Genomic DNA, 24,933 nt, shown 5'->3' on the forward strand with positions numbered 1-24,933 from the left:
CCTTGTCTGTGCCCTCTCTCTCTCTCTCTCCCCTCTGGACTGCATCATCAGTCGTTCACGCTTTCTCTCTCTCTGACTCTGCTTTAGGATTGAAGGAATAGTTAACATTCAAATGCACTCATTTGCTTTCTGGCCAAGCGTGAGATGAGATCGATATCAGTCTCATGTCTGTGTGATAAGGACAGAGCTGGAATCGGGACGCCTTCAGCCTCGCTTAGTACACAGACTATGGACAGAGGGAAGCAGGTAGCTCTGCTCAAAACAAAGCAGCCGAGTGGATGTGCTGTGTCCTGTTTGTTTAACCATTGGCGACATTTCACTAGGTGCACCTTTCAGGTAATACGTAATAGAGACCGGCTACTTGCTTATGACAGAAGGAGGGCGAAAATTGAATTGAAACGGATAAAACATGTCATACAATGCATGTGTTTGTCTGTTACCGAATGAAAGATTCAGCGATCGGTTCTGTTGTATTGTTTGAAATGACAGTAGCTGCGTTTCCATTACAGTTGTTCCAAAATAAAAGGGATATTTCTGAAATTTCGTCAAAGTTCAAATGCTACTTGCAGGTGTTTCCATTGATCGCAAATTCTCGGACGTCCCGCGAGATTTCATTTTAAGGAAGATGGCCAAAAGTGTTATGTGTCTGCTGACCTCGGTGACATGTGAATGCGAAAAAAGTGTTTCCATTACACTTTTATATCGACAGGTCTGAAAAACCACCTCATGAGAGCATAAAAATGTTTTAGCGATATTAGAGAAGATTTTCGAAATATAGGTGTTTCCATTACCAGTTTTTAATTGCGATATTTAGGATTTGCGCATTTCTAGGGGCAATGAAAACACAGCTATTGATATTAGTCAAAATTGTACCTAAGGTGAAAATGCATCAGTTTTCCCTTTACCATGTATATTCTTCCCTCCCAAACTTTTCTGTCTTCTACCCACTTGTGTCTCTTACTCTCCCTCCCTTTTGACATCTCTTCCACTCTCGTCTTTCCTCCTCCGTCCTCGCACTCTTCCGTCCTTCTACCATCCCCTAAACGGGGCTGGAGCCCATCCAAAGTGTCATCAATAAATCATAAAGAGAAGAATGGAGAAGACGCTGAGGATTCAGTTCTGTGCTTCTCTCTCACCTCCTTTAGTGTGACTCAATCACAGGTCTGAAATCCAGGAGGATGTGTTGAATATTTAAAGACAGTTAAAGGTGCTAAGCTTGCATTTTAAATATCATTATACTGTATCATGGTTGGATGAACAGCGATACTGTCATATAATTACCCTCAATGACTGGGAGCATGGTCACGATGATGGTTGTACCACATCTTCGCTTGGTGCCAGATGTTTCTCAAGTATACAGTAAGACCAGATACGTTCAAAAATTTCACTGGTATTAATCTACTGGAATGAAAATGATAAACAGAGGGCGCTCCGGTGGGTTAGAGGTTTGCATCCAGCTGGGGACCTTTGTAGCATGTCACCCTACATCTCCCACCTATATCTCCCTACTGTCACAGTCAAGTAAAGCCTAAAAATTTGTCCCAAACATTAATCCAGATTAATAAAATGCAAAACAGTGCCTGTGATTAGAAATTCAATGCTATTTGATTACAGTGGTTCCCAACCCAGGGGTCTGAACCCCCGAAAGGAAAGATCTGAAGGGTCAGCTGATAATTCCAGACAGACAAAAATGTTTCTGTAACTTTTTTCTTTCTTTCTTCACTACATGTTTGCTAGAGTGGCAATGATGGTCGGCCAGTTCACCACTATGGTCCAGACTGAAATATCTCTAACTATTAGAAGGAATACCATGAAATGACTGAAGATACTCAAGGTCCCCAGAGGATGAATCCCACTGTTTGTTTTTTTGGGGTTTTTTTTTTTAATTGTGAAACGTGTCAAATCTTAAATGGCTTGCCATGAAATGTATGTGGTACACACATTCATGTCCCCCTCAGGAGGATGTAATAACTTCGGTGAGCTCTTACGCTTTTCATTTAGCAACATCAGCCATTCCAACTTTGACCTTGTCTAATACTTCGGTTTATGATCAAAGACCCCTCCACCAGCCTCAGCTCTGCTTTGCGTTTGGTACATTTGCTTACTAAAAATTGTTAAAACACAAAGCTAAGGTGGGGAACATGGTCAACAATACACCTGTTAAAGATCAGCAGGTTAGCACTGCCCATGTGAGCATGTTTCCATGCTGATCTTAAAACACAGTTGTGCCTCAGTGCAGCCTCATAGAGCCGACATGGCTGTAAACTCCGCTTTAGGGCTCTAAAATCCTGCAAATGAAACGTCTTGTCATGAGGGGTCAGGGTTAGACATTGCTCTATTTGAATGAGGCCAGAAATGCTCGTGAGCCACTGCTCTATTCTATAGTTGAACTGAGGTATCATATACACAATATACTAGCACTGGATAAAGGTAATGTTGTAAGTATTGCATGTGATTGCCGATCTTTATGGCATAATGGCAGCAAATGTGGAAAATATATGGAAGCAATGATAACATGGGATATTTTATCATGAGAAAATGGTTACTTTGGTTATTTGATCACTGTTTTTACAGCCAATGAAATACAGAGCAGCAGAATGTAATTCACCCAAACTAGCCAATACAACCAAAAGGAGTATTTTCATCCACGGTGTTTGTCATCAAACATCAGACCAAACGCATATTGAGGGAATCCAATAAAGCAATGGACTGTCTCAGCTTCTCTTCCTATCTCTGTCTGCCTTTCTCTGTCCATCTATCACCCTTCCTCCTCCTCCCTCTTCCTCCTCACCTATCCTTTCTGTCTCTCTCCAGAAGGAATCCAGCCGCATAGAGTGTGTGTTACGTCAGATCAATGTACTATGGATAGGATACCCTGTCTGCTACAGTAAGCGCTGGTGCACTTTGCTATTTAGACTCCCTCGGCTATCGACTGGGGCTCCACTGCACCAATCGATCAATAAATACATAAATAAATGAAAACACTCTTTTAACAAGTCATTCAATCTAGAGCTGAGTGCAAAATGTAAGTTAGTTGACTTACACTTCACTCTCATCAGTTTGGCAATATGCAAATAGACTCGTTTTTAACAGTCATGCTAAACAGAGTGTGCTTTTCTTGATATGAATAGATAAAGACTTTGTTTCAAATGTTGTTTCATTTTATTTGTACATCTAGTAAATGATAATATTAAATGGAAGTTAATTTAAAATAAGTACGTTTTTCACACTGTCACTTTGTAGCTGAATATTTTTCCCTTTAGAATTTGAGATAAGATGTGTCTATTCAGGATGTTGCTTCAATCATGGAACGGACCTCCTACAACAATGAAAAAGTTCTTTTTGGCTATTCATACAGTACATTCACAGATGCAGAACCGACAAAACAGATAACAAAGTAGAGCAGAGCGATCAAAGCGCCAGATTAATCATTATGTTCGTCTAATGTTTGTAGCTCTGTCAACCATTTCTAACACTTGTGCTAACATTGTTCTTGCCAGAGTAATTACTGAGATGTGACTGACATGGCGACATCACCACAGTAAAATTCAACACGACAAGAAAAGAGCAGGTTATAAACAAGACACATTCACTAAACCACTTTATTCAGAGGTTAAACCAAAAGTGATTGCACCTGAAATATCGCCACCACCAAGCTAATAGGATTGACTCTGGGGAATATGAATATCTGCACTAAAAATTCATGGCAATCCATCCAACAGCTGTCAAGATATTTTAATCTGGACCAATAAGGTGCACAGACATGGACAACATTGCCATCCCTCCAGCCAAATAAGAATCAATACAGGACTCAAGTTGTAACAAGCTGAAAACACACATAACGTCAGCTGTGTTCTTTCCAGTTTACTGTTGCCATGTATGTGATGTATTCATCATGCACTATATTGTACTTTCTGTTTTCCCCTTCCCCCTATGAAACGTTGAAGAATGTGTTGGCTGAGTTTCATGAACATAAACTAGGGTATTTTGTTGTACTATGGACACATTCTCATATGAATGCCAAGCTTAAGATATTATTGTTTGATAGTTCAGAGCTTCATTGTTATTAGTGGTGCAGTAAATCATAGATCTGGGATAGGATGACAAAACCTTGGATACTGCACAAAAACAAAGACAGAAAACTATATGCATTACAGATGAGGGTCGAGAAACTCTGGTTTCACATTGTGCACAAACAGCTCTGAACAACTTGACAGGTAAAACAAACAACTCGGAAGTGTTAGCACAAGTCATCGGAAGCCATCAAGCAGCCTGAGTGAACTTCCCTGCTCACACTGTCGTCAGCTTTTTCACACTTCACACGCATGCAGCTGAAGGGTGATGCACGTGACTTCATGACTGAGAGCAAAAAATGAAATATCTGGTGTTCTGAAGGCATGTCCAGTGATGCAACTGCAAAATTACTTGTGATGGCGTATTTTTTGTGAAATTAAAATGTCAAGTGTGAGTTTTCATCTGCCACCAAAAAAAACTGATGAAATCTTTTCAACTGTGAAACTTCACTCCACTGATTTTGTCTTCATCATGTGAATGCGGCAGCGCATCCATCACGCACTCCCTCCACCATTCGCCAGGCAAAACCTCCCTCTCCTTCTCCACCTGCTTGGTACAAGCATCCCTCCATCACTCCCTCCAGTCTCCCTCCTGACAGTGAGGTGATTAGGAGGAGAGAGCGCAGACCTGCTGAAAAGGCAGCTTAGCTGTAATTATCGTCTCAGAGAGAAACAAACAGTTCATCAGAGCCATCCTCCGCAGACTTAACAACTGTTGCCAGGATATATCAAATGCTCGACAACCAGCCGTTTCCTTGGTTACCATTGTCTCTGTATCGCTGGGGGCTTTCCGCACAGATGAGATTTTTTTTTTGTAATTTGTTTAGAAATGGCAACATAGCATAAACTATGAAAACACCAACACATGTTAACAGATACACAAACACACACACCTGAATTTTCACACTCGCAGATGGAAGCCAACATACATGCAGACACCAGTAGATACAGACATAGAAATAGAGTTAATGTCTTGTGCCATGTTTTCTGTCACACTCCATATTATTATTCATGCTCTGGTACACGCCAGAACCTATGCCAACGTATTTTCACAAATTATTTTTGTGACATTTCTCGCAGTTATTACGGGATAAAGGGTGACAGGAAATGCGATGAGGGCGAGAAAAGAGGATGGCATGCAATAACGGTCCAAGGCTTGATATCAAACCAAGACGTCGCAGGTGCATGTCAGACTACATGCAAACTGCTGGACCAGAACACAGCCTGTGCATACGCTGGCCTTAGCAGTCTACACTAATATAACGCTATAAACTCAAGCAGGCGGTAGGATCTAAATCTAACTTAATAAGCATAGGGTTCATGTACATGTCATGAGCATGCTCCTGTGCTTATTTTCTGCTGGATAAGAGCAGAAATATTTTTAGCCTCATCTCTCCATGTATATATTGTTTTAGTTTACATATTTTAGTTCACAGGTCAGCAACCTCAAAGTCTGCCGGCGTGGGCAACCAAAGCCATTGCATTGCATTGGGCACGTGAGAAAGTAAATACTACTCCACAATGTTGACATACGTCACTGCTTTGTTACATATTACAGTGTGGTCTGATAATTATAGGCTGCTAATGTAGATCATTGATGAAAACACACTAAACTGGCTGCAGTTTAGCGCAATGCAGCACAATAAACACAGATGCTTGAATTAACTGTGTTAGCTTACTGTCAAGTTAGCAATTGAAGGCACAAATAGTCGTCAAGATTGCTGTCCAAGAGCGAAGGCGCAGCAGGCCGTCACCACCTGGCAAAGAGGTTTGGACACAACATGGTGAGCAAGTCTAGCAGACCTTTTCAGCCCAGCTGGACTGTAGAGTCTGGGTTGTGCACCGGATGTGCATTTTGCAATGAAAATGTGGCGTGTAGAGAAGACGTAAAGCGTCACTTAAAGCATCAAACTAAGCATGAGAAAAACAAAGAGGAGTCAGATAAAAGTCAATCAGGAGGGTAGCGCCAAAATATGATAAGTAATAAGATAAACACTGTATATCTCCAAAAATCAGGCTACAGAGGTCAGCTGTAAGATTTCAGAACGTATTGCCAAGCGTGGTAAATCACTCACTGAGAGAGAATAGATAAAGGAGGTTTTTCTTAAAAGTGCAGAGCTTTTGTAGTTGGACTGCTGAATAAAGACACTGTCACATCCAGGATCCGGTGTTCTGTGTGGCTGTGGATGAAAGTGTGGACATCAATGACATCCCACATCTAGCGGTCGGCAGACAACAGACCATTCAAAGGCCCGTGTGCAGCTCAAAGTATCGACACGCAGAGCAGACATAGCCACTTTAATTTAACTTCTCAGAAGCCTGCATCACAACATTTGCACGTTTTGCATGTATGAATGAGTCACTAAGGGAGGGGATGCTGTGCAAACAATCGGCCTACAACTCTATTATTATCATATACAAGGTCAAACCAATGATAAGAGTGTAACTGATCATCAGCGCATAAACTGAAAATGAATTGCATGCGTGTTAACAAATGCCGCTGGCACACCGGCCGTCGTCTTCTTTGCAAATTGAGATTCTTCGTAGAAGAAATTACCCTGAGCTTTACTGTTAAAAGTGTAAACGCCTGGCACATGCGCGCACATACACTGTTTCTGTATCATAAGCCACCATAAACTGCAAATCAGAATGTTCAATAATTACAATTGGCTGATCCTGACTAAAGTTAGTGTTTGAATACATTTCTGGTTTATCCAACTCAAATCACTGCTTTAAAAAAATAATTGTACAGATAATAATAGAACAACATATTTGTAGACCACGCTTAGTTTATTCTTTTTGAGAGATAAAGCTTAAATAAAACTTGCAATACGATATATGCAAGACATGAAAATGGATTGGTTTGTCTATTGCAGTTTCTTATTATGAAATTCCACACAGTAATCATTCATCTAATGCCTATTCCTCACGCATATCTTATTCTGCAGTGCTGCAATGACCCAGTTTCTCGCACTAGTACATTATAGTTTCATCTGTATGCATCGAAGTAGAATATCGCTATTCATCATCACTGTAACTATGTAACTATGTACTCCTTGAATGAACAATAAACTTGTTTTCACTGCCTGTAGCTGCAGTTTGATTTTGAAGATCATTTTATTGGCCTTCTTATCACTGAGTGGATTAGCATCTGAATATCGGACATTAAGGTATTTCCCATCTAGTTCACTGGCATTGGATCAGTTGTTCTCTGAGGAAGCAGCTTTTACTATCTCTGATCTTAAACGATTTCCACTCAGATATATGATGCAGGTAAAGAGAGAGTAGAGGAATTAAATTAATGAGGGCTGAGGAAGAAGCTCAGGGTTGCCACTGCAGAAAAGACCAAGACAGTGACCCTCCTCTGTAGAAACCAGTTGTCAGTTATCACGGCTGTGCTTTGCAGGTTTGTTACTGCATAAAAGCAGATGAAATATATCTCATCTCTGCTGCTGAAGGGCACACACACAGTCACACGCACGGTCAGTAGGAAATGTGTCCCGTTCCCACTGATGGACAACAGAAGCTGTAGCAGAAGGGTGGCATTAAAAACCAGCAGGGGATGTAGTGTGATGAAAATGTCAGACCAAGACCAGCAGGCCATATTCTGTAACATGTTTAATCAAATTATAGTGTGTGTGTGTGTGTGTGTGTGTGTGTGTGTGTGTGCATTGCTGTGTGTGCATTTGCGTATGTACATCCCCGTGTGAGTTTCTGGGCCCACTGCGTTCATGTACTGTGTGCATCCATGTGTGTGCATAGATTGTCTGTTCATATGTATGCATCGGTACAAATGTGCATGTGTGTGCAAAAGCACTATGTCTTTATTTGCAAGCATATTGTGTGCAAATGCATGCATGTGCATGTGTGTGATGGAAGTTGTTAAACACAAAACGTGTTAAATCTGCAGCTAAATCTGCAGGTGACGTGAAGTTATAAAGTGAAAAATAAATTATGATAATAATAAGTTTGGATTCCCTCAACTTAAACTGCTGTTTGACAGATTCTGAGCACTTAAGAATTTAAGAGGGTGCTTGCTACAATTTCTACTAAAATGGCTTTTACGAGACTCTGACATTTAGGCAAAGTTTATTTTATGACAAATCCAGCGGAGAGCACTGGAAAGTAGCCCGATGTGACTTAGAGGACTGGCTCTAACAGGTTCATGCTTTAAATCCAGAGTCGTTTGAGCTGCGCTTGGGGCAGCAAACAAAGAAACTCTGCAGCTTGTTGAAACCTAGTGACACAATTACATTTACGATCTCAAGTCATTTATTACACTCTTGATTCTGTTCATGAATCTGTCCCTCCACTCCCAAATCCTGACTTGCAGACTGATTACCACTCAAATTTGTTGCATGTGTGTGTGTATGCTGCTTCTTGTGCAAGCCCCAAGTGTTTATGCATGGTTGTGCTTGGCCACCTGTGTGTTTGTGTGCATGCATTTGTGCATGTAATTGCTTAACTCACCCAGCCACTACTATGAAGAAGTCCAAGCGGTTCCACGTGTCTCCAAGATAACACTTCTTGCCAAAAATCCCCAGAGCAACCATCTTGATCACCATCTCAATGGCAAAGAATGCAAAGATGAAGTCATCGAAGTCCTGCAGAGAGAGACACAAGTTAGCATTATTAGTTAAACAATATAACACACAGCTGGGGCTGATGGGAATGTCATTTGATCATAAAGTATTTATTGGACAAATCAAATCTGATCACATGATGGCGCTACATGAAATGTTGAGAGGATCGCCAGAGTTATTACAGTTCATCGACTGGGGAACTCGAATGTCTGTACCAAATTTTGTGGAAATTGTTCTTGAGACATTTTACTCAAAGCCACAAACGCCAACTTCATGGTGTCCCTAGAGAAAAGGCCGGGGATCACCAAAAACATTAGGATGCATTGTATGGGAACCATCAATGTCTGCACAAACTGCACAAAAAGAAACATCAGGGGGTCAGTGAGGACCATGAATTTCTATAGAAAAACTTATTGAGGTATTTCAAACCGACATTTGTACATAAGGTGGCTAAAAATCATGTCATCAACAATCATCAACATAAAGAATAAGGTCTCTTACAATATTGTGATCAAACGTAACCTCAGGGTGTTTGTATATAGGAGGGCAGTGACCACCACAAACCTCTTATGTCCAAATTTCCATACTACCTACCTTTGTATTTCTTTACTGCAGCTTGTTGTTATTTATTGGTGTATACATTATTTAGTGGTCAACATATATGGTAGAAATATACATGATATAGATTAGCACGAGGCCAATATTCTCAGCCATAATAATGCATCAGTCAGGCTCTAACAGCAGTCATATTTGATGTTTAAAAATAGCCCACTGAGAACCTCTGACAGTAATGTGATACTTTATTAATTCCTGCAGAGGAATCCTCTTTTCTCTTTGCCCTGCCGTCAGGAGGTCAGGCTCCCCGTGGAGGGAGGAGAGAGAAAGGAAAAGAGACATAGATAACAGCCTCCTTGCAGCTGCAAAGGGTTTAGCGTGTTGCTCAAGGACACTTCAGCAAGCCAGATGCTTGCTGACGACATGGGTCCTCCAGCCTAGTGATGGCTTTGCGTGGCTACCTTGCTCCCTTCACAGAGACTCAAGTGACAAATGGTTTCCGATGGAGAGTATACAATGTAATAACCTGGAACAAGCCGCTCATCGCACTAATCAGTATTCCTGGCCTCATTACTGTCTGTCTGGCTGTCTGACTGAGCTTCAGCTCTTTAAATCATTATCATGCTAGTCTGATGGCAAGAATGAGGATGGGTGTTGGCCAGGAATTTAACCATAAGAAAACGAAAAGATAACCTTAGTTCTTGAAAACATGAAACATGAAAATCAACAAATACATTTAAAAAGAAGGAAGAGACAGAATTGGAGATGAGGAGGGGAAAAATCCAGCTCAAAGTCAAAAAATAAAAGAAAATCCTGGAAGGAGATCAAGGCACAGGACACCCACTGATAGATGAGTCATCCAAAGATGAACAGAGAAATGTATAAATACATCCGATCCTGTTAGCTTAGGCTGAAGCTAGCCTCTCGCTGCTCTAAAGTTCACTGCAAGTAAAATGAAGAGGTTCACACGGGAATGTGTGTGTGTGTGTGTGTGTGTGTGTGTGTGTGTGTGTGTGTGTGTGTGTGTGTGTGTGTGTACAAAGCACAGTTCTCATCATTTCACTCAACACATGGGATTGCATTGTGATTTCCAGGGCATATGGTCGACCAGACAGTTGGTTTCTTTGGCAAACAGCTGCCCCAGGTTAACTTCCCAGTACTGACCATACATCACTCCAGATGTTTTACACACTACTCATTTACTCGAAAGAGGCAGAGGAGCCTCCGAGCAGATTGTTCTGTCATGCATAGTCCCACAAAAGAGAAGGTAGAGGAAAAACATTGTGTTCAGCGTTTGATCTAAATTTAATCTGTCTGCTGGAGCCAACTTTTCTGTGGCGTAGTACATGAGTAATGATACAGTGATATGGATGATATGCAGTGTCACCATGAATCCCACAACACTGCTTAAGTACAGTGGACGTACTGAACCATGGTGAAGCCACAGCTTTCTAATTGCTGCACCAAGTAAAACTGTTCATATAATCAGAGGTTAAATATTTCCAGCTTGGCTGAATGTAACAAATTTAAACTGATTACTTTGAAGATGCTGAAAATGAGCCTAATTTAATCACATCACATATTAGTGTACGATAACATATTTGCTCAAGCCCATTTTTCCACAACTTAGCTTCTATTCGTCTCACATTCAGTTTTTACTTTTTCAGAGAGAGATTCTGCCTGTGGATAATTTCTTTGTGTTGCATTTCCAACTGCACTTGTTTCAGGAAGGTTTTAAAACCAATACATCAAAATAAAGAAAAACAGGGTCTATGAGTGCAGTCATACGATGAAAATATGCTTGGACTACAGAAAATTCTTAAAAAGTCAGTTTGCTTTAGTATGGATGACGAGGGCAGAGGAAACCATTTCAGTGGGGATCTATTGTGATGATCAATCCCTCTTGATTGATCATCACCTGATATCTTCTTCCAATTTGGAAGGCCCAGAGCACTTAAGTCCTTCATCTTGGCAGTGTGTGTGACAGACTCGTGCTAACTCCATGACACATGGTATTGCCAACTGCTCCTTTGAGCTTCACTGAAAGGGCAAAATACACATTCATGCTATTTCACCTTCAGGTACAGGTGCTTGCTAATGTAGCCACAAGCTTGTTTCCTTTACTATAGGCTACTTAGACTTATTTGAGGTAGAGCAATATTATAAACACTTCCTTCAGACCTAATATTTAGAAGTAAATCAAATTTGGGACGACTTGTGGGTGTTGGCAAAGACAAAGCAATTAAGCAATCAGTCTTGCCAAGTCCTTTACAACACGTTTCCAAATTTCGCAGTCATTGTGAAGTAGCCCAGCAACTACCAGAGACTCCATGAAGTAAGTGTCACCTGCAGCTGCTCAGCAAGTTACAGGTCATAACTTCCTGTTAGACTACATCTTGTTGTTTTTACATTTCTGTTTGTGTGCAGAATAAAAACTTCTGACCATTCTCACGGCCCACATGCGGGCTGTTGGAGAATTTATTGTTTTTTTTTTTTTCTCTCTATTGACACAAATGCCATGTTCACGTTTATACTCACATTATACACCATTACAAAGATAAGTTTCTCGTGAATCTATTAATGGAATCCATTTCAAAATATAATCATAACAGGAGGCACAATAAATGGCAACAGCTGACAAACAAGTGTTTGTAAAATTGATGCAGTATTGAGGCAACTCACCGATTACATCTCTCAGGGATCCAGACATTGACAAAACTCAGACAAAAGACAAGGAACCATCAAAGTAAAAATATTTAGTCCAAAACATGATAACGATTAACAAAAAGATGTTTTCTCCTTTCAAATTGATAAGCAATATGCTCGTCCTACACTTGCTGTCTGTGTTTTGGCCATTACAACTTCTGGAAACATATACAGTTACTTAGTGGGGTCTATTTAATGAGATGCAATCAGTCAGTAAGATTTAGATGGGTGTGTGTTTCAACTTTGGACAAAGCTAGCTGTTTCTCCCTGCTTCCAGTCTTAATGCTAAGCTAGGCTAATCGCCTCTTGCCTTCAGCTCAATATTGGTCATACAGACATGAGAGTGGTATTGACCTTTTCACTTAACTCTCAGTAAGAAACCAAACAATGTATTTCTCAAACACTGGATTAAATCATTTTCTTTTGCTTTTTGCTACAGTAGATCAAATATTTTTGGAAAATGATATTTTTGAAGTGCATGTGATTGTCAAGGTTGTGTTTTTGCAAGAGATGAACATGAACATGATCACTGCAAACTACGTGTGAATAGATTCTGTCTGCCTGAATACAAGAGCCCGAGGGAAGCTCTCTGCATTTGTTAGTAATCAGCTCTTCAAAGTATTCTTTGCACATTGGATCATGTATGATAGATAGCAGGGCACATCAAAAGACCTTTGGAAAAATAACCAGAAAATCCAACTAGTGACAGATGTTACAACTACAGTGCATGACTGAGAGAGAATGTGTGCTGTGTGAAATAGAGAGGAGCGGATATGTTTACCGCCATGCTGAGCATAAAATGACTGCAATGCTTTCTCCTCTAATACTCCATCCTTCTGTCTCTGTTCACTTTTTGTTTAATGAAGGAGACATTCCTCCTGTCTCTGCTGGGGAGTAATTACTCATCTATTTTGCATTAGCTAAAGCCTGCATACCCACAGAGCCCATAATATAAGGAACCCCCTTAAGTCTCAGGGTGGTGGGCCAATATCTTTGCTGTCACACATACACACATGCAGACAAACACAGTCTTGGCACAGCTGAGTTTCAAATTCATCAAAGTCAACAGGACGTGCTGGCCTGAGGCATTCCCAGTGGAGCACACTGGTGTAGCAGCACATGGTAATACAGCCTCTGCAATCAGGATATTGATTCCTTGAAACTTGTGCCACACATCAGTGGAGCGTGAAACATGTTGAATGCTTCTGATGAACATGGATTGGATTTAATATCCAAACATACAGCGAAAGCTCTGTAGATACCACATCGATCACAGGCAAAGGTCTCCAAGGTTTCCTGACGACAACAAGCTGGCTCTTTACCAAAATGGAAATGTGTGTGTGTATATTGTCACCACGGTTCACTGGCTGTACATCCATGTGGAGACCTGAGAAGCCTACACACACACACAGAGACACACACACACACCTGCCTCAGAGAGTATACTCACCAGTGACCTGTGCCGAACGGCTCACTGCTCACACAATCCCTAATTTCTCCCCTCCGCTGCTTTCTCTCCTCGTGCAGAGACTTACAGTCAATCGAAAAAAAAAGTGCTGCAACTGTTGGAATACCTCCAAATAATAATGAGACTTTCACATTATGTGAAAACAAAACTAAAAAAGTTAATTATGTTATATTATCCGGCCTAATCCTAGTTCAGACAAGCCTCACGAAATTGGCTTTCATTCGGCGTGACAGTCGCAAAAGTGTGAAATAGGCCAACAAATGACAGCAGAGAACTTGTGGTGAGTCAATCCAGTATAAATCTCTTTGAAACATGAGGGATGAATGAAGGCAAAAAATATTGTTGAAGCTAAATTAAGTGGTGAATCAGATAATGTTAAGGGATGGTTATGCAATATTCTTTGGCAATGTGAAACTCTGTAATCATCAGCCATAAAAAGAATTAATAGGACAACTTTTCATTCAGATTTTGCACGTGTTGCTAATGCTGCTCTGGTTCATTGCTGCGGTGGTACTGCAATGCATCTCTCAGAGATCATTTGTCAATGAAACGGTGTTGGCAGTACTGTAAAGGCTTTGTCTTTTGATTTTGTGTAGGTGGCAGGTAACACTGCTCATGCTTCTATATTTATTCCAAACAAACCGGTCGGTGCTGCCAGAAATGGAAAAGCCTTTACTTCCTGTGCACCAGACGAACCCTGAAAAGACTCACAAGACACTCACCATATATACAAAGGCAACTGTAAAAGCTCCAAGACACAAGCTGTGTGTATGGGATTAAACACTGGGAGGAAAATCTAAATAAATGCACAGATATCCAAATGTTGGACATCATAAGCCTTTTCCACAGACATTTCTCATAGTTGGAAAAAGCACAGGCGTTGCTAATATCATCAATGATGGCTCCTTTCAATACAAGTGTCTCAGTCAGCCCTGACAGCGTGACAGTGAGCCAGCATGCACACCAGCAGGACCCTGAACCTAAAGTAGCGAGGGAATGCAGCCACTATCAACTGTAATATCTGTAATATTTACACCTGTTCTTTTCCTAGTGTGACATGCCAAACATCAGCATCAGAATTTAATTATCCAGCCTGGGCTGCTGCTAAACAATGTTGACTTTATTAGTTAGCTGAACTTCCTATATTCATCATGTCGTATTGCAAACCATTCAGATTGAAGCTGCGACATAGTGTGAGAGAACAGAGTACATACATCATACTGAATGTGATGGCAGAGTTTGGTAAATGCGGCGATCGTCTGCATGTCATCGGGCAGCAGATGTAGCAGTGGCTGCGCGCTGCCTGAAAGTAGCTTTATATGTTCGAAAACATTTAAGTAAAATCGTGATTTATGTGTTTGTATAGTGGGGTGATTAAAATAGTGATTGACGCCGGTTGACCTTCACTATTTACAGCCAGTGTAGCACAGGAGGCTCCGGCACAACGGGGCAGTAAACATGGTCTATCACACTTCATGCTGTGATAGACCATGGTCCCCTCATTATGTCCAATTTGCTAGCAAAACAAAAAAAGTAGTGTCTATAGCACTGCTCTTAAATATAAATCCCACAAAGCAATGCTTTGCCTTTATTTGAAGATTGCATGTATGTGACTGGCAAAGATGGTAGCAAGCAATAATCCCAACTCTATGAATGGCACTGACAAGAGGCTACCACCGGCCAGAGACAGAGGCTGCTGGAAAAAGTTCTTTTGAGATAGTCAAGTTTTTCATTTTTGAATCCAACTAAACTATTTCCCCACTTTATGCCAAAGAAGAAGTCAGATACACACTTAAGTCTTTTGCCTTCTGCCATCCTTATCTGCTCTCCCTCTCTTGTCTCCCCGCAGTAGCAGCTGGACGGGATTCCTGCTCTATGTGAGCTACTGGCATTCCTCCTCCTCCGCCTCCTCCTCCGCCTCCTCCTCCTCGCATCTACCACCGACTTCCCTGTCTCTCATCTTTATCTTCCACTTATCTTTCTCCCACTGCCTCCGTCTCTCTACCAAGGAAGGCGTATCACTCCGCAGTTACTGTGATTACGTCTCCCGCAGTATCTCAGTGTGAGCGCGGCTGCAGTGTGAGTGTGTGCATGGGTCATGGGGCATTTGTGTGTGTGCATGCGTGTGTGTACGGTATTATCATTTTTCATGTGCTTGCTGATGATAACTATTGAGCGTGTTTTGTGTGTGTGTGTGTGTGTGTGTGTGTGTGTGTGTACAGCTATCTTTGTGAGAACCAATGTAAATTTTAGACATGGTGAGTGAGGGCATTTTAGAAAGTGAGGACATTTTTGCCTGTCCTCACTTTCAGACACATCTTTAAAGGGCTGTTTGAGGGTTCAGACGTAGTTTAGGTTGTTAGGTTAGAATTAGGCTTAGGTCAGGTTACGGGTTAGGGGTTTTAGCTGTGATGAAGGTTAGGGTAAGGGGCTTGGGAATGCTTTATGTCACTGTGTCCTCACAAGGATAGAAGTACAAATATGTGTCTCACAGACAATTACACGACAGGGACACACATAAAACATTCAGACAGCTTTGTTCTCTGTCTCTCTCCATGTGTATTCAGTCTTCGAACCTCTCAGCCTAAACAGTGACACCATACACCATCTTAACAGCACTGTGTGTGTGTGTGTGTGTGTGTGAACGCCCATGTTCCTTCTCACATTGCCTGAGAACAAGTATAAACACACGTGTCCACCAGGCACACACAGACCTCAGCGAGCACAGCAAGCTGTATCGCGAGCTATCAGTGCGTCAAGCGAGTGCCAACATTACACACCCTCTCATCGCCTCCTAAACGGAGACTTTATGTTCTAAGTGCACTTTATCACTGATGCTGTGTGCACTTAAAACACTCCCTAACGACTCGACGCGGCTCGCTTCAAATCAAAGAGGCGTCAGAGCGGTTAGATACAGCGTGACACCCAAGTGTGAGGAGACGAACAATCGAGATCCGCAGATCAGAAACATTCCTGCACTCGATGTAAATATTGCCATGTGTTTCTGCACACGAGCACGGGCTGTGGTTAAATAACACACAGGCAGGATGTCTGTCTTTAAGCAAGTCCGCAGAGAGCATCACTTCACTGATTAGTCAATCCACAGAAAAATAGCGTTTGATGATTTTGATAGCTGACTCATCATTTATCCGTTAGAAATGCTGAAGTGCCAGCTTCTGAATATGACATATGTGCTGTTTGTCTTAATGTAAACTACACATTAGTATTTATCTTTTAAGTCATTCATGCTTTACAGATCAGTCACAAGCCATTAACAACAGCAAAGGGTCAGTAGGTCGTGGAGAATACATTCGGTTGGTGTTTTTCCTTTCTTTTTGGGAATAATGCTGTCAAACTGTTAGCAGGCCATTCAAACAAGATGTTAATAAACGGGTTTTGGGCCAAATCATCTGTGGGCATTTTCCACAAGATAGGAGGTCAGACCATCCACCTGCTGAATTCTTCCCAACATGGCAACAGTTTGTTATTACTGGCTTATAGCTGATCTATAAAGCAAATCACAGAGGTCATTTAATCAAGTTACACCACATTTACACCAAAATTAGCACATATACACAGGTTTTTTAAATGCAGGTAAACTTATTAAAAAACAGGCAATTTGACTCCTCTCCAGCTGCCTTTCTGTTTTTTTTTTTTTTTCTGGTGTGTCACGTTCAACATCACGAACACGCTACAAAACAGGGAACAGTAGAAAGCAGCATGGAGGACAGTGATAGTATTATGGCGGTTATGTTTTTCTATCTTATATGAGATAATGATGATGGTGATGATGATGAGACGGAAATGGAGTGTAACGAGGTGACGGCTCTGTCTGTCTGCAGAGCCATTTGACCCAGGAATTAATGCAGATTGTACCCTTTCCCGCTGTTAGTTTGTGGGTATTAGTGGGCTTTTTGTGAAGTGCGAAGGAGGGTTTAGCGTTTCTGTTCAGGCCCTGTTTTCTGCATGTGGTTGGCTATCAAAGCTTTCCCACGAACTGGGCATTTATCCTAAAAGTTCACTCTTGGCCAAAAGAATCTCGTCCTCGACGACCGCTGGACATCAGATGGGATCTGACGTTGTACATATAAAGTATATATTCTTCTTCTTTGGCCCAAACAGACAGGTGCCATCAATTCTGTGAAAACACTTGCCTGCAACCTTTCCCAAAAATAAATCTCAGCCACTATGTATGCTAATTCTGTCACGAGTCTGAATGCTATTATCACAGGGGTCAGATGCTTTCATCAAACGCACGCACACACACACTGTGGCACTCAGACGAGGCGGTGCGTGCCGGTGAAGGCGTCGCATGCTTCGTGTGGTGAGGACAATAGAGCAGGCTAACTGTAATCTGCCATTTAGTTGAGATCCACTCCTCACAGGTGGAGGGAGATAATATTGTGAGAGAGACTTTTCAGCTCAATCACGGCCCGCTCATAGCAGTCGCACACAAACACGCACAGACGCAAGATATGGCGTTCCCTCATCCTCCAGGCACATGCTGGGCTGACGTGGTTGTGAACCTGTGTGGGTCCATGCGGCAAAGCACTCTGGCTCGACACAGATGTCAGGAGCTGCGTCCCAGCGAGGAATTTCAATCCTTCTGCCAACCCGTCTATCTCCTTTCTCTCTCTCCTCTCTCTGTGTATCTTTCTGTAACCCAGCGGTCCCATTGTATGGGCAATGAATTTATTAGCTTTCCATCGACATCGTTTTGCACTGTGGCCGCGGGGGGGGGCGACGGAAGGTTAAGTGCGTGCGGCAGCATTCAGAGCAGAATGTGCTCGACGGAAATCTCTCCTTCAGGGGAAAAAGAGACCATCCTTTAAGTTAAAGCTACTGCATTATAGCCAGAGTTTGACATTTCCTTGAAACTACTCCATTGGCTAAATCATCACTTATCCCTTACTTTTTCACTCCTAACTGGAGTGCACTCTGATGTGCTGTCTGCGGTAGCTCATTTGAAGTCTGTACAGCTTTATTTATCAAATGGAATAAAACATTAGAAGGGGGATGTACTTGTAGCACATTGAAGCAAAAACACTGATGCTTTTTTCTACTGGCTTTAGGATTAGAAATATACTGTATATCAAGGTGTTACAATTGGAGCCTGAAGATACAGTCTAGCAGATCACAGATACACTGTAAAATGAATTTATGTCGACTGTTAAGTAACAAGAAACTGCAGTACAAAAATGCTAAAGATATGTTTGAGGTTTATATTGAAAAAATAGATAAATATTGGCCCCAAAAGTCTACAACAACGCTAACGGTGCTACAAGGTTGCACTTGTAGGTGGTACTTTAATTAAGCTAATATACTCACAATGAGAACTGTGCATGCATGAATATGACAGCGATGCAAATAATTGTTGATAAATAATAATCTGCTAGCAGATCTCAGTGGGGACCAAAGTGATGGAGTGACATACAGACGGACAATGCCATCCCCAGAGCCACGCTGCCTAGCTGCTAAAAACTGATTCAGAAAAAAAACAAAACACAGTATTAAATAACAATCTAATGATTGACGACTTAATTACTTTTGATAATTTCCCACCTTGCTGTAAGCTGAAGACAACAGAATTTAAAGCCACTTTCAAGTATCACTAAAACAAATTGTAAATAATGCCTCGGGGCAACCTTCCAACGATGCTGACACGCTGGGCACGGGTCATCTTTCTCTCTACCCCGCAGCTACACAGTGGCCTGTGACCATTACAGTAGCCATTAACGGTGTCAGGAGACGAGAGCTCATTTGGCCTGCATCAGAGAGGAGAGCCATTTAGAGGCCCGGCTGAGCCCCTCAGTGGCACTGATGCTAGAATGGCCACGTTGAGCACAGCTCTGTTCTGAGAGCTCTGACACGAGCACATGGAATTGTGGGGCTCTGTTGCATTAATGATGGGTTGGAAGGTATTTCAGCATTTTCATATTAATGTATCCCTGCGTTTCTGGCATATATCAGGGGAGCAATCGACAAAAACATCCCATCACACCTCACAACACTTTATTTTCTTGCTAGGTTACATAATTGTAGTGTTGACGACAATAAAACATATATAAATACATGAACCTTGAAAGTCAAACCAAGCCAAGAAAGAAAGAAAGAAAAAGGTCAGAGGTACGAGGGACTAAAGCAACGGCATGTCAAGAGTGTGAGGGACAGGAAAAGAAAGATGTCAGGAAGAGGGAGAGGAAAAGAAAGACGTGGAAGTGTGTAAACAGTGAGAAAACTGGCGATCCAGACAGTGTGAGACCGATCAAAGGCAGACGAGAGCATGCGAGCGCGTAGGTCTTATGCCTTCACGATCTCTTAACATATCGATTCAGAGAGTGACGGGGAGATTGAAATGGAGGAAGCGGGGAATTAATGAGAATGCATTTAACCTCTGGGCTGTACATTCAGCTGCGCTCCAGAGAGGAGGCCCACTGAATTAAATCACATCTCATGTCGCTGAGTGGAGCGGCGGAAGGAGCTGATGGACGCGGGCTGCCCTAGCAACAGCAGCTCAAAAGCTCCACTCCTCTGCTCTCCATGCTTCTTTTTTCAACCTAAACCATCCTGTCCTCTGATTTACCGCCTTTAGTCTCCTCTCGTTTCTTTCTTTCTTTCCCTCTGCTTTCTTTTCTTTCCCTTCCCTGAGCAGTTTTTCCTTTGTTTCCTGTCTTCCCCTCTGCTCTCCTTCCCTTTCCTTTGCTCTCCTTTCTTTCAATTCCTTTTCTTTCCTCTCTTTTCATTGTATTTTCCCACTCCTCTCTGCTCCTCTCGTATCCCTTTCCCACATTCCCCTCATCTCGTCTCGCCTTTTGCCTTCTTTCCTCTCAGTTTGTTTCCTCTTTTCTCATTTTCTCTCCTCTCCATTCTTTTACTTGCCTCTCAAAAGCAATGTTTAAATTTCATAAAAGAAAGTGATGTGTATGCATCTATTTCCAGAGAAAGTGGAAGTCTGATTTCATTAAAGAAATGCTTCAGATCTGTAAATGTGACTTGAATATCGGGAAGTATTTAGGCCCGCTTGGAGTAGGGCTGTATTTTCTAAAATATAGACGTCATTTTGGAATGAAACTGCTCAATTCACTGAGTCAGTGGACAAGAAAATAAGAGGACTTTGTTCTGATCCAATCTATTTGGAACCATTATCCCTTGGCTGCACAAGATGAACAGTGCCAGATAACACAGATCTATTCTGCAGCACTTCAGTCTACTTCACTCCCTCATCCAGCACAGGAAAAATGTATTTTCTATCCTCGGTGTTTTACAACAGGAACAGCAATGCTCCTCCATTAGTGTTAGTTACCTTCAGGGAGGTCAACAAATTAATGGAAACGCCTTCACTTAATGTTGTTGTTTATTTTCCATCTGAGTTCATGCAAATGAAGGGCGCGCCAAAGGCCAGATATTGTGGAAAATATTGTTTCAGTATGTCTCTATAAAAAGGCGCTGGTGTAGAAAATTGTGCCCACAACTCAGGATGTTTCAGTGCTCCTGCTCGCCGGCGTCTGTTTCGCTGAGCTTGAATAATGCCCGCGCTGTCATAATCTGCCAGTCAACCTGTGGTGGTTTTCCCGTGATGTAATTTCTGATGTTTTCCAGCCATTGCCCTGCATTCGTTGTCCCCGTCTCCCGGCGTCGCATCTAGACGTGTGCATGCTGTTCCTGTAACGTGGGTTTGTGTTCTTTCGTCCTGCCCATCCCAGTGGAAGGCCTCTCACTGCCTTCTACTTGTCTTATTAAATAAAGATCAAGCGAGATAAATGAATGCTGGTGATAAATGTGCCTGCTACTAGCCTGTCGCTGTGTTGTTTCTTTCAATAGGACGCCTCTAACAAAGTTTACTAACCTCAGGTAACCATGGCAACAGTGCCTCTGCTTATTGCTGTGTTACCAGCTAAGCCTCACTTGTGAAACAGAGCCAGAACTATATTAACTGACTAAACTGACTACTTACACACTATGAAGGTGCATGCTAACTTTTTTACATGTTAAAGTCAATGTAGTAGCCATAGGGAGCACTAATCAGCAAGTGGAACCAGCAGTACCGATGATACACTTTGGGAAATGTCGGATGCAGCATTTTCTGATGCTTTGTCTGAACATGTGGGAAATCAAGTGTTTGTAGCTGTCGAGAAAAGCCGACCGTCGCAGACAGAAGGAGACTCGGTATTGTTTAAATTTTCATTTTCAAACAGTCTTCCCTGGGTGACATCCACAGTGCTGCACATGAAAGTTTACTTTGTCGCTTCCACACAGCTGGCCACTCATGGCATGAAGTGGGCATGATCGCTGGATTGTCAGCTTTACAGACCCCTCTAATCCAATGTCAGAAAGGTGTTTGGTCTCTGAAGCTGTTCGACCATCCGACAAGCGGCTTGAGATTCTGTTGCTTCGACATCTCTCAAAAGACTCAAAGCAAGTTCAAAATAAAGCCATCCGAGAGCCCCGTTAAAAATGCATGATGATTTCTTCATAGCGGTTTGGCAAATTACTTGGACACCGAAATCAATTACTAGTTACATATCGCTCATTAAAAATGTAGGCTGCATTACTTTACAAGGTGCTCAAAAGAAAAACTGATAACTTGACTTTCCAGACGCACACATCACATATTTTGTGTTAAACATGTGTAGCAACAGAAATGAAGACATTGTGGTTTAGAAAGCAGCCAGCCTAAGGCTTGGAGGTAAAGCACCAGCTGACCCACAGCTAACGCTAGTCCCCCTAACAGCGTCTTCCTTCCGTCCTTTTATGATACGCAGTGCTTTTAATCACAATTTACTGACAACTGTGGAGTTCACAAAGGGTTGATTTGGAGATAATCCTTCAGATGAGTGGTAACTTTGAATTCTTAAATAGAATTTTGTTGTTGCTGTGCTCTTATTTCCCATATCAAACAAAGAGTGAAAAGAAAACACATTCAATCCATGAAATATTTCAAAATAAAAACTTCTTACCTGCAGGATCTTGCACCTCTCAGAGTCACAGTCGATGTCCTCACAGGGATGGAACATGCCCAGTGTCACACAGTTCAGCAGGATCACCAACATGGACGCTCGCTCGAACCATGTAGAGAGCAACAGTTAAGGAATATAACAAAGGCAGAAAATAACAGCTTGCACGCCATTGACAAGAGTCAAAAGCTTGCAGCAAGCAAAGAAAGAAGAGCTTTCTCCAGTGACCTCATTATCCCATTCAAATTTATAAACTCCTCTGACAAAGTGGCGCACGTTTATCTCTTCCACTCCAATTCACTATCAAAAAATTGTTTGCGAGAGGAAAAATGAGCCACGGAGGAGAAGTGGGAGAGCCCACCTGTGGCTGTTCTGAGTGGCAGTCATTGCTCCCATATCACCCTGTTAACCAAAGATCTGTTTGCAAGGCGTGTTGGAAAATGTTCAGCTTGTTAGCGAGGGTGCTGGATAAGCACTTTAAAGAGATCGTGTGAGGCGCACACACAAAAAAAAGACAAGAGAGGCAGATGCTCAGAGACCTGGAGGCTGACTAAAAGGAAGATGGAAGATCCGGCTACAGACTTTGTGAATGTGAAGACATTGAGATGCATCGCACATGAATTTTATTGACCACAGGGTCAAAGTGGGAATTCCTAATGTGGTTAGGTTAAACGTCAACCTGAGCTGTGTGACACCAATCAATGATGAGACAAAACACAGATTAGGCTGACACGACTTCAATAAGTACACAGACGCGTGTGCGCGCGTGTGCACACAGGCTCACAAATACACACAGACGTGAGGACAAAGATATGCACACAAACACATGCCCACATATATCATAGATTGTTCCTGCAGCCACAGTCAGCACCCTCCATCCAGCCTGGTTAACAATGTTACACAGAAGAGGCTGTTTGTAAAACAAGAGTGTGTGTGTGTATGTGTGTGTGTGAGCTAAAAGGAAAGTGGTGTTTTTCATCTGTGGATGTGGACATGTATTACTCATGCTGTGGGGATATAAATCTATTTACAGAGACACATTGTGTGGACTCGACTTCCTTATGAGGCCAAAATGCAAGTCCCCATAATGTAGTTCATTACATGTTAGGGTGAAAACTTTGGTTAAAGTTAGGTTTGGGCAAGTCGTGTTTATGGTAAGTCTACTGCAAATTAATGTAATTCTATGCAATGTCCCCAAAAGTGACTGAAACATGACTGTGTGTATGTGTGTGTGTGTGTGTGTGTGTGTGTGTGTGTGTGTGTGTGTGTGTGTGTGTGCTCGTGCACAGGCTGTGAGGACAAACGACCTGTCCGTCTTTTATCGCATTAGCCGCCACTTGCTCATTCATCCCGCTGACCCATAATGCAGCTGGGTCAGCATGGCCCCACAGTCGACACATTAAAAAAAAAAAAGGTGAGTGCAGGACGAACAACAACAGTGAGACCCGGGTTTTTAACTTTCCTCCTTTATGCTGGTCAAAAGCTGCCACCGCAGGCCACAGTTTCAAAGCAGAGCGCCGGACAATCTGATAAAAGCCGTGACATAAATATGTCCTGCAGCAGAGAGCAATACACACAGAATCTCAAATATCTCAGCTCCTTATATGTGCAATAGCCAACGGTTTAGGTTCACAGTTAAGGTCAGTTATAGTATGAATCTTTATTAGGTGAATTAATCACATGTATCATACCAGGTGATATAAGAATAAGTGTTATTTTGTGTAATATCTGGCAATATGGTAGGACTAGAGGAAAGGTCGGGTAAATAATTCATTAGGTTTTGTCCTCTGAGGAACATAAATATCAGCACAAAATTCCATACCACTAACTCAAAGTACCAGACACGAATCAAAGTGGTCAAAGGGACTAATGAAGACATGAGTGCATGCACTGACTAAAAGCGTTTCAAAGATACTGACTCGTGCTTTTTCTCTGTGATACAGCTGCAAATCAATCTAACCATTAGGGCTCGGTCACACCAGCATTTGTTGCAAAAACCCAGGGCTGAAATCAATGTATTTCAATGGAAATGCTTCAGTCAGTGGATCTGTTAGCTGTGACAAAGTAGATCCGCAGGGAGCTACGGCCAGCAGTTCACTTTTGGTGAACTCTGACGCGCACATTTGCACGGTGAAAGATGATTTTTTTGTGGAACGGAGAACTGAGACGTCAAAGTGGAGTGAGCTATCGTTAGCCGTGTTGCTGCTGCTCCACAGAACAGATCAGCGTGGTTTGTGGTCAGTCAAGAGACTGAAGCGGACGCCACAACAACTGAATTCTGTTCGTTTATTTCTGTGTTATAGTCACTTCTGGTTAGTGACGGAGAGCGCGGGCAGTCACCAAACCTTCAGCATCAGACTTCATTTATCCAAACAAACTCAGGCTGTAGGGCTTCAAAGATGTGGCCATTCACCAGGCAGGGAGGGTCGAAGAAGACACGCTGTCACGTTGCATTATGGGAAGTGTAGGATTTAGGGGGTTTGGAGCTTCACCCATTACTGCCTAGGATATCTCTTTGCTGCTTTTATTATGAGCATTATATTTTTACTCTGTCTGTCATGAGTCCCCTAGCTTTATGAAGGTGCTGTAGGAAG

At 42.1% G+C, this 24,933-nt stretch overlaps 1 protein-coding gene across 1 annotated transcript in view; it reads right to left on the reverse strand.

Moving 5' to 3' along the window:
* cacna1g (calcium channel, voltage-dependent, T type, alpha 1G subunit) overlaps positions 1–24,933 on the reverse strand; it is a 229,602-nt gene that overhangs the window by 124,454 nt on the left and 80,215 nt on the right. Inside the window, exons 2-3 of the mRNA XM_041963433.1 lie at positions 22,343–22,454; positions 8,544–8,677 (exon numbers count right to left, since the gene is read on the reverse strand). Coding sequence (XP_041819367.1) covers positions 8,544–8,677; positions 22,343–22,454 — 246 coding nt within the window. The remainder of the gene's footprint in view (positions 1–8,543; positions 8,678–22,342; positions 22,455–24,933) is intronic.

This window comes from Chelmon rostratus, chromosome 21 (genome assembly GCF_017976325.1).
Source record: "Chelmon rostratus isolate fCheRos1 chromosome 21, fCheRos1.pri, whole genome shotgun sequence".
Taxonomy (NCBI): domain Eukaryota; kingdom Metazoa; phylum Chordata; class Actinopteri; order Chaetodontiformes; family Chaetodontidae; genus Chelmon; species Chelmon rostratus.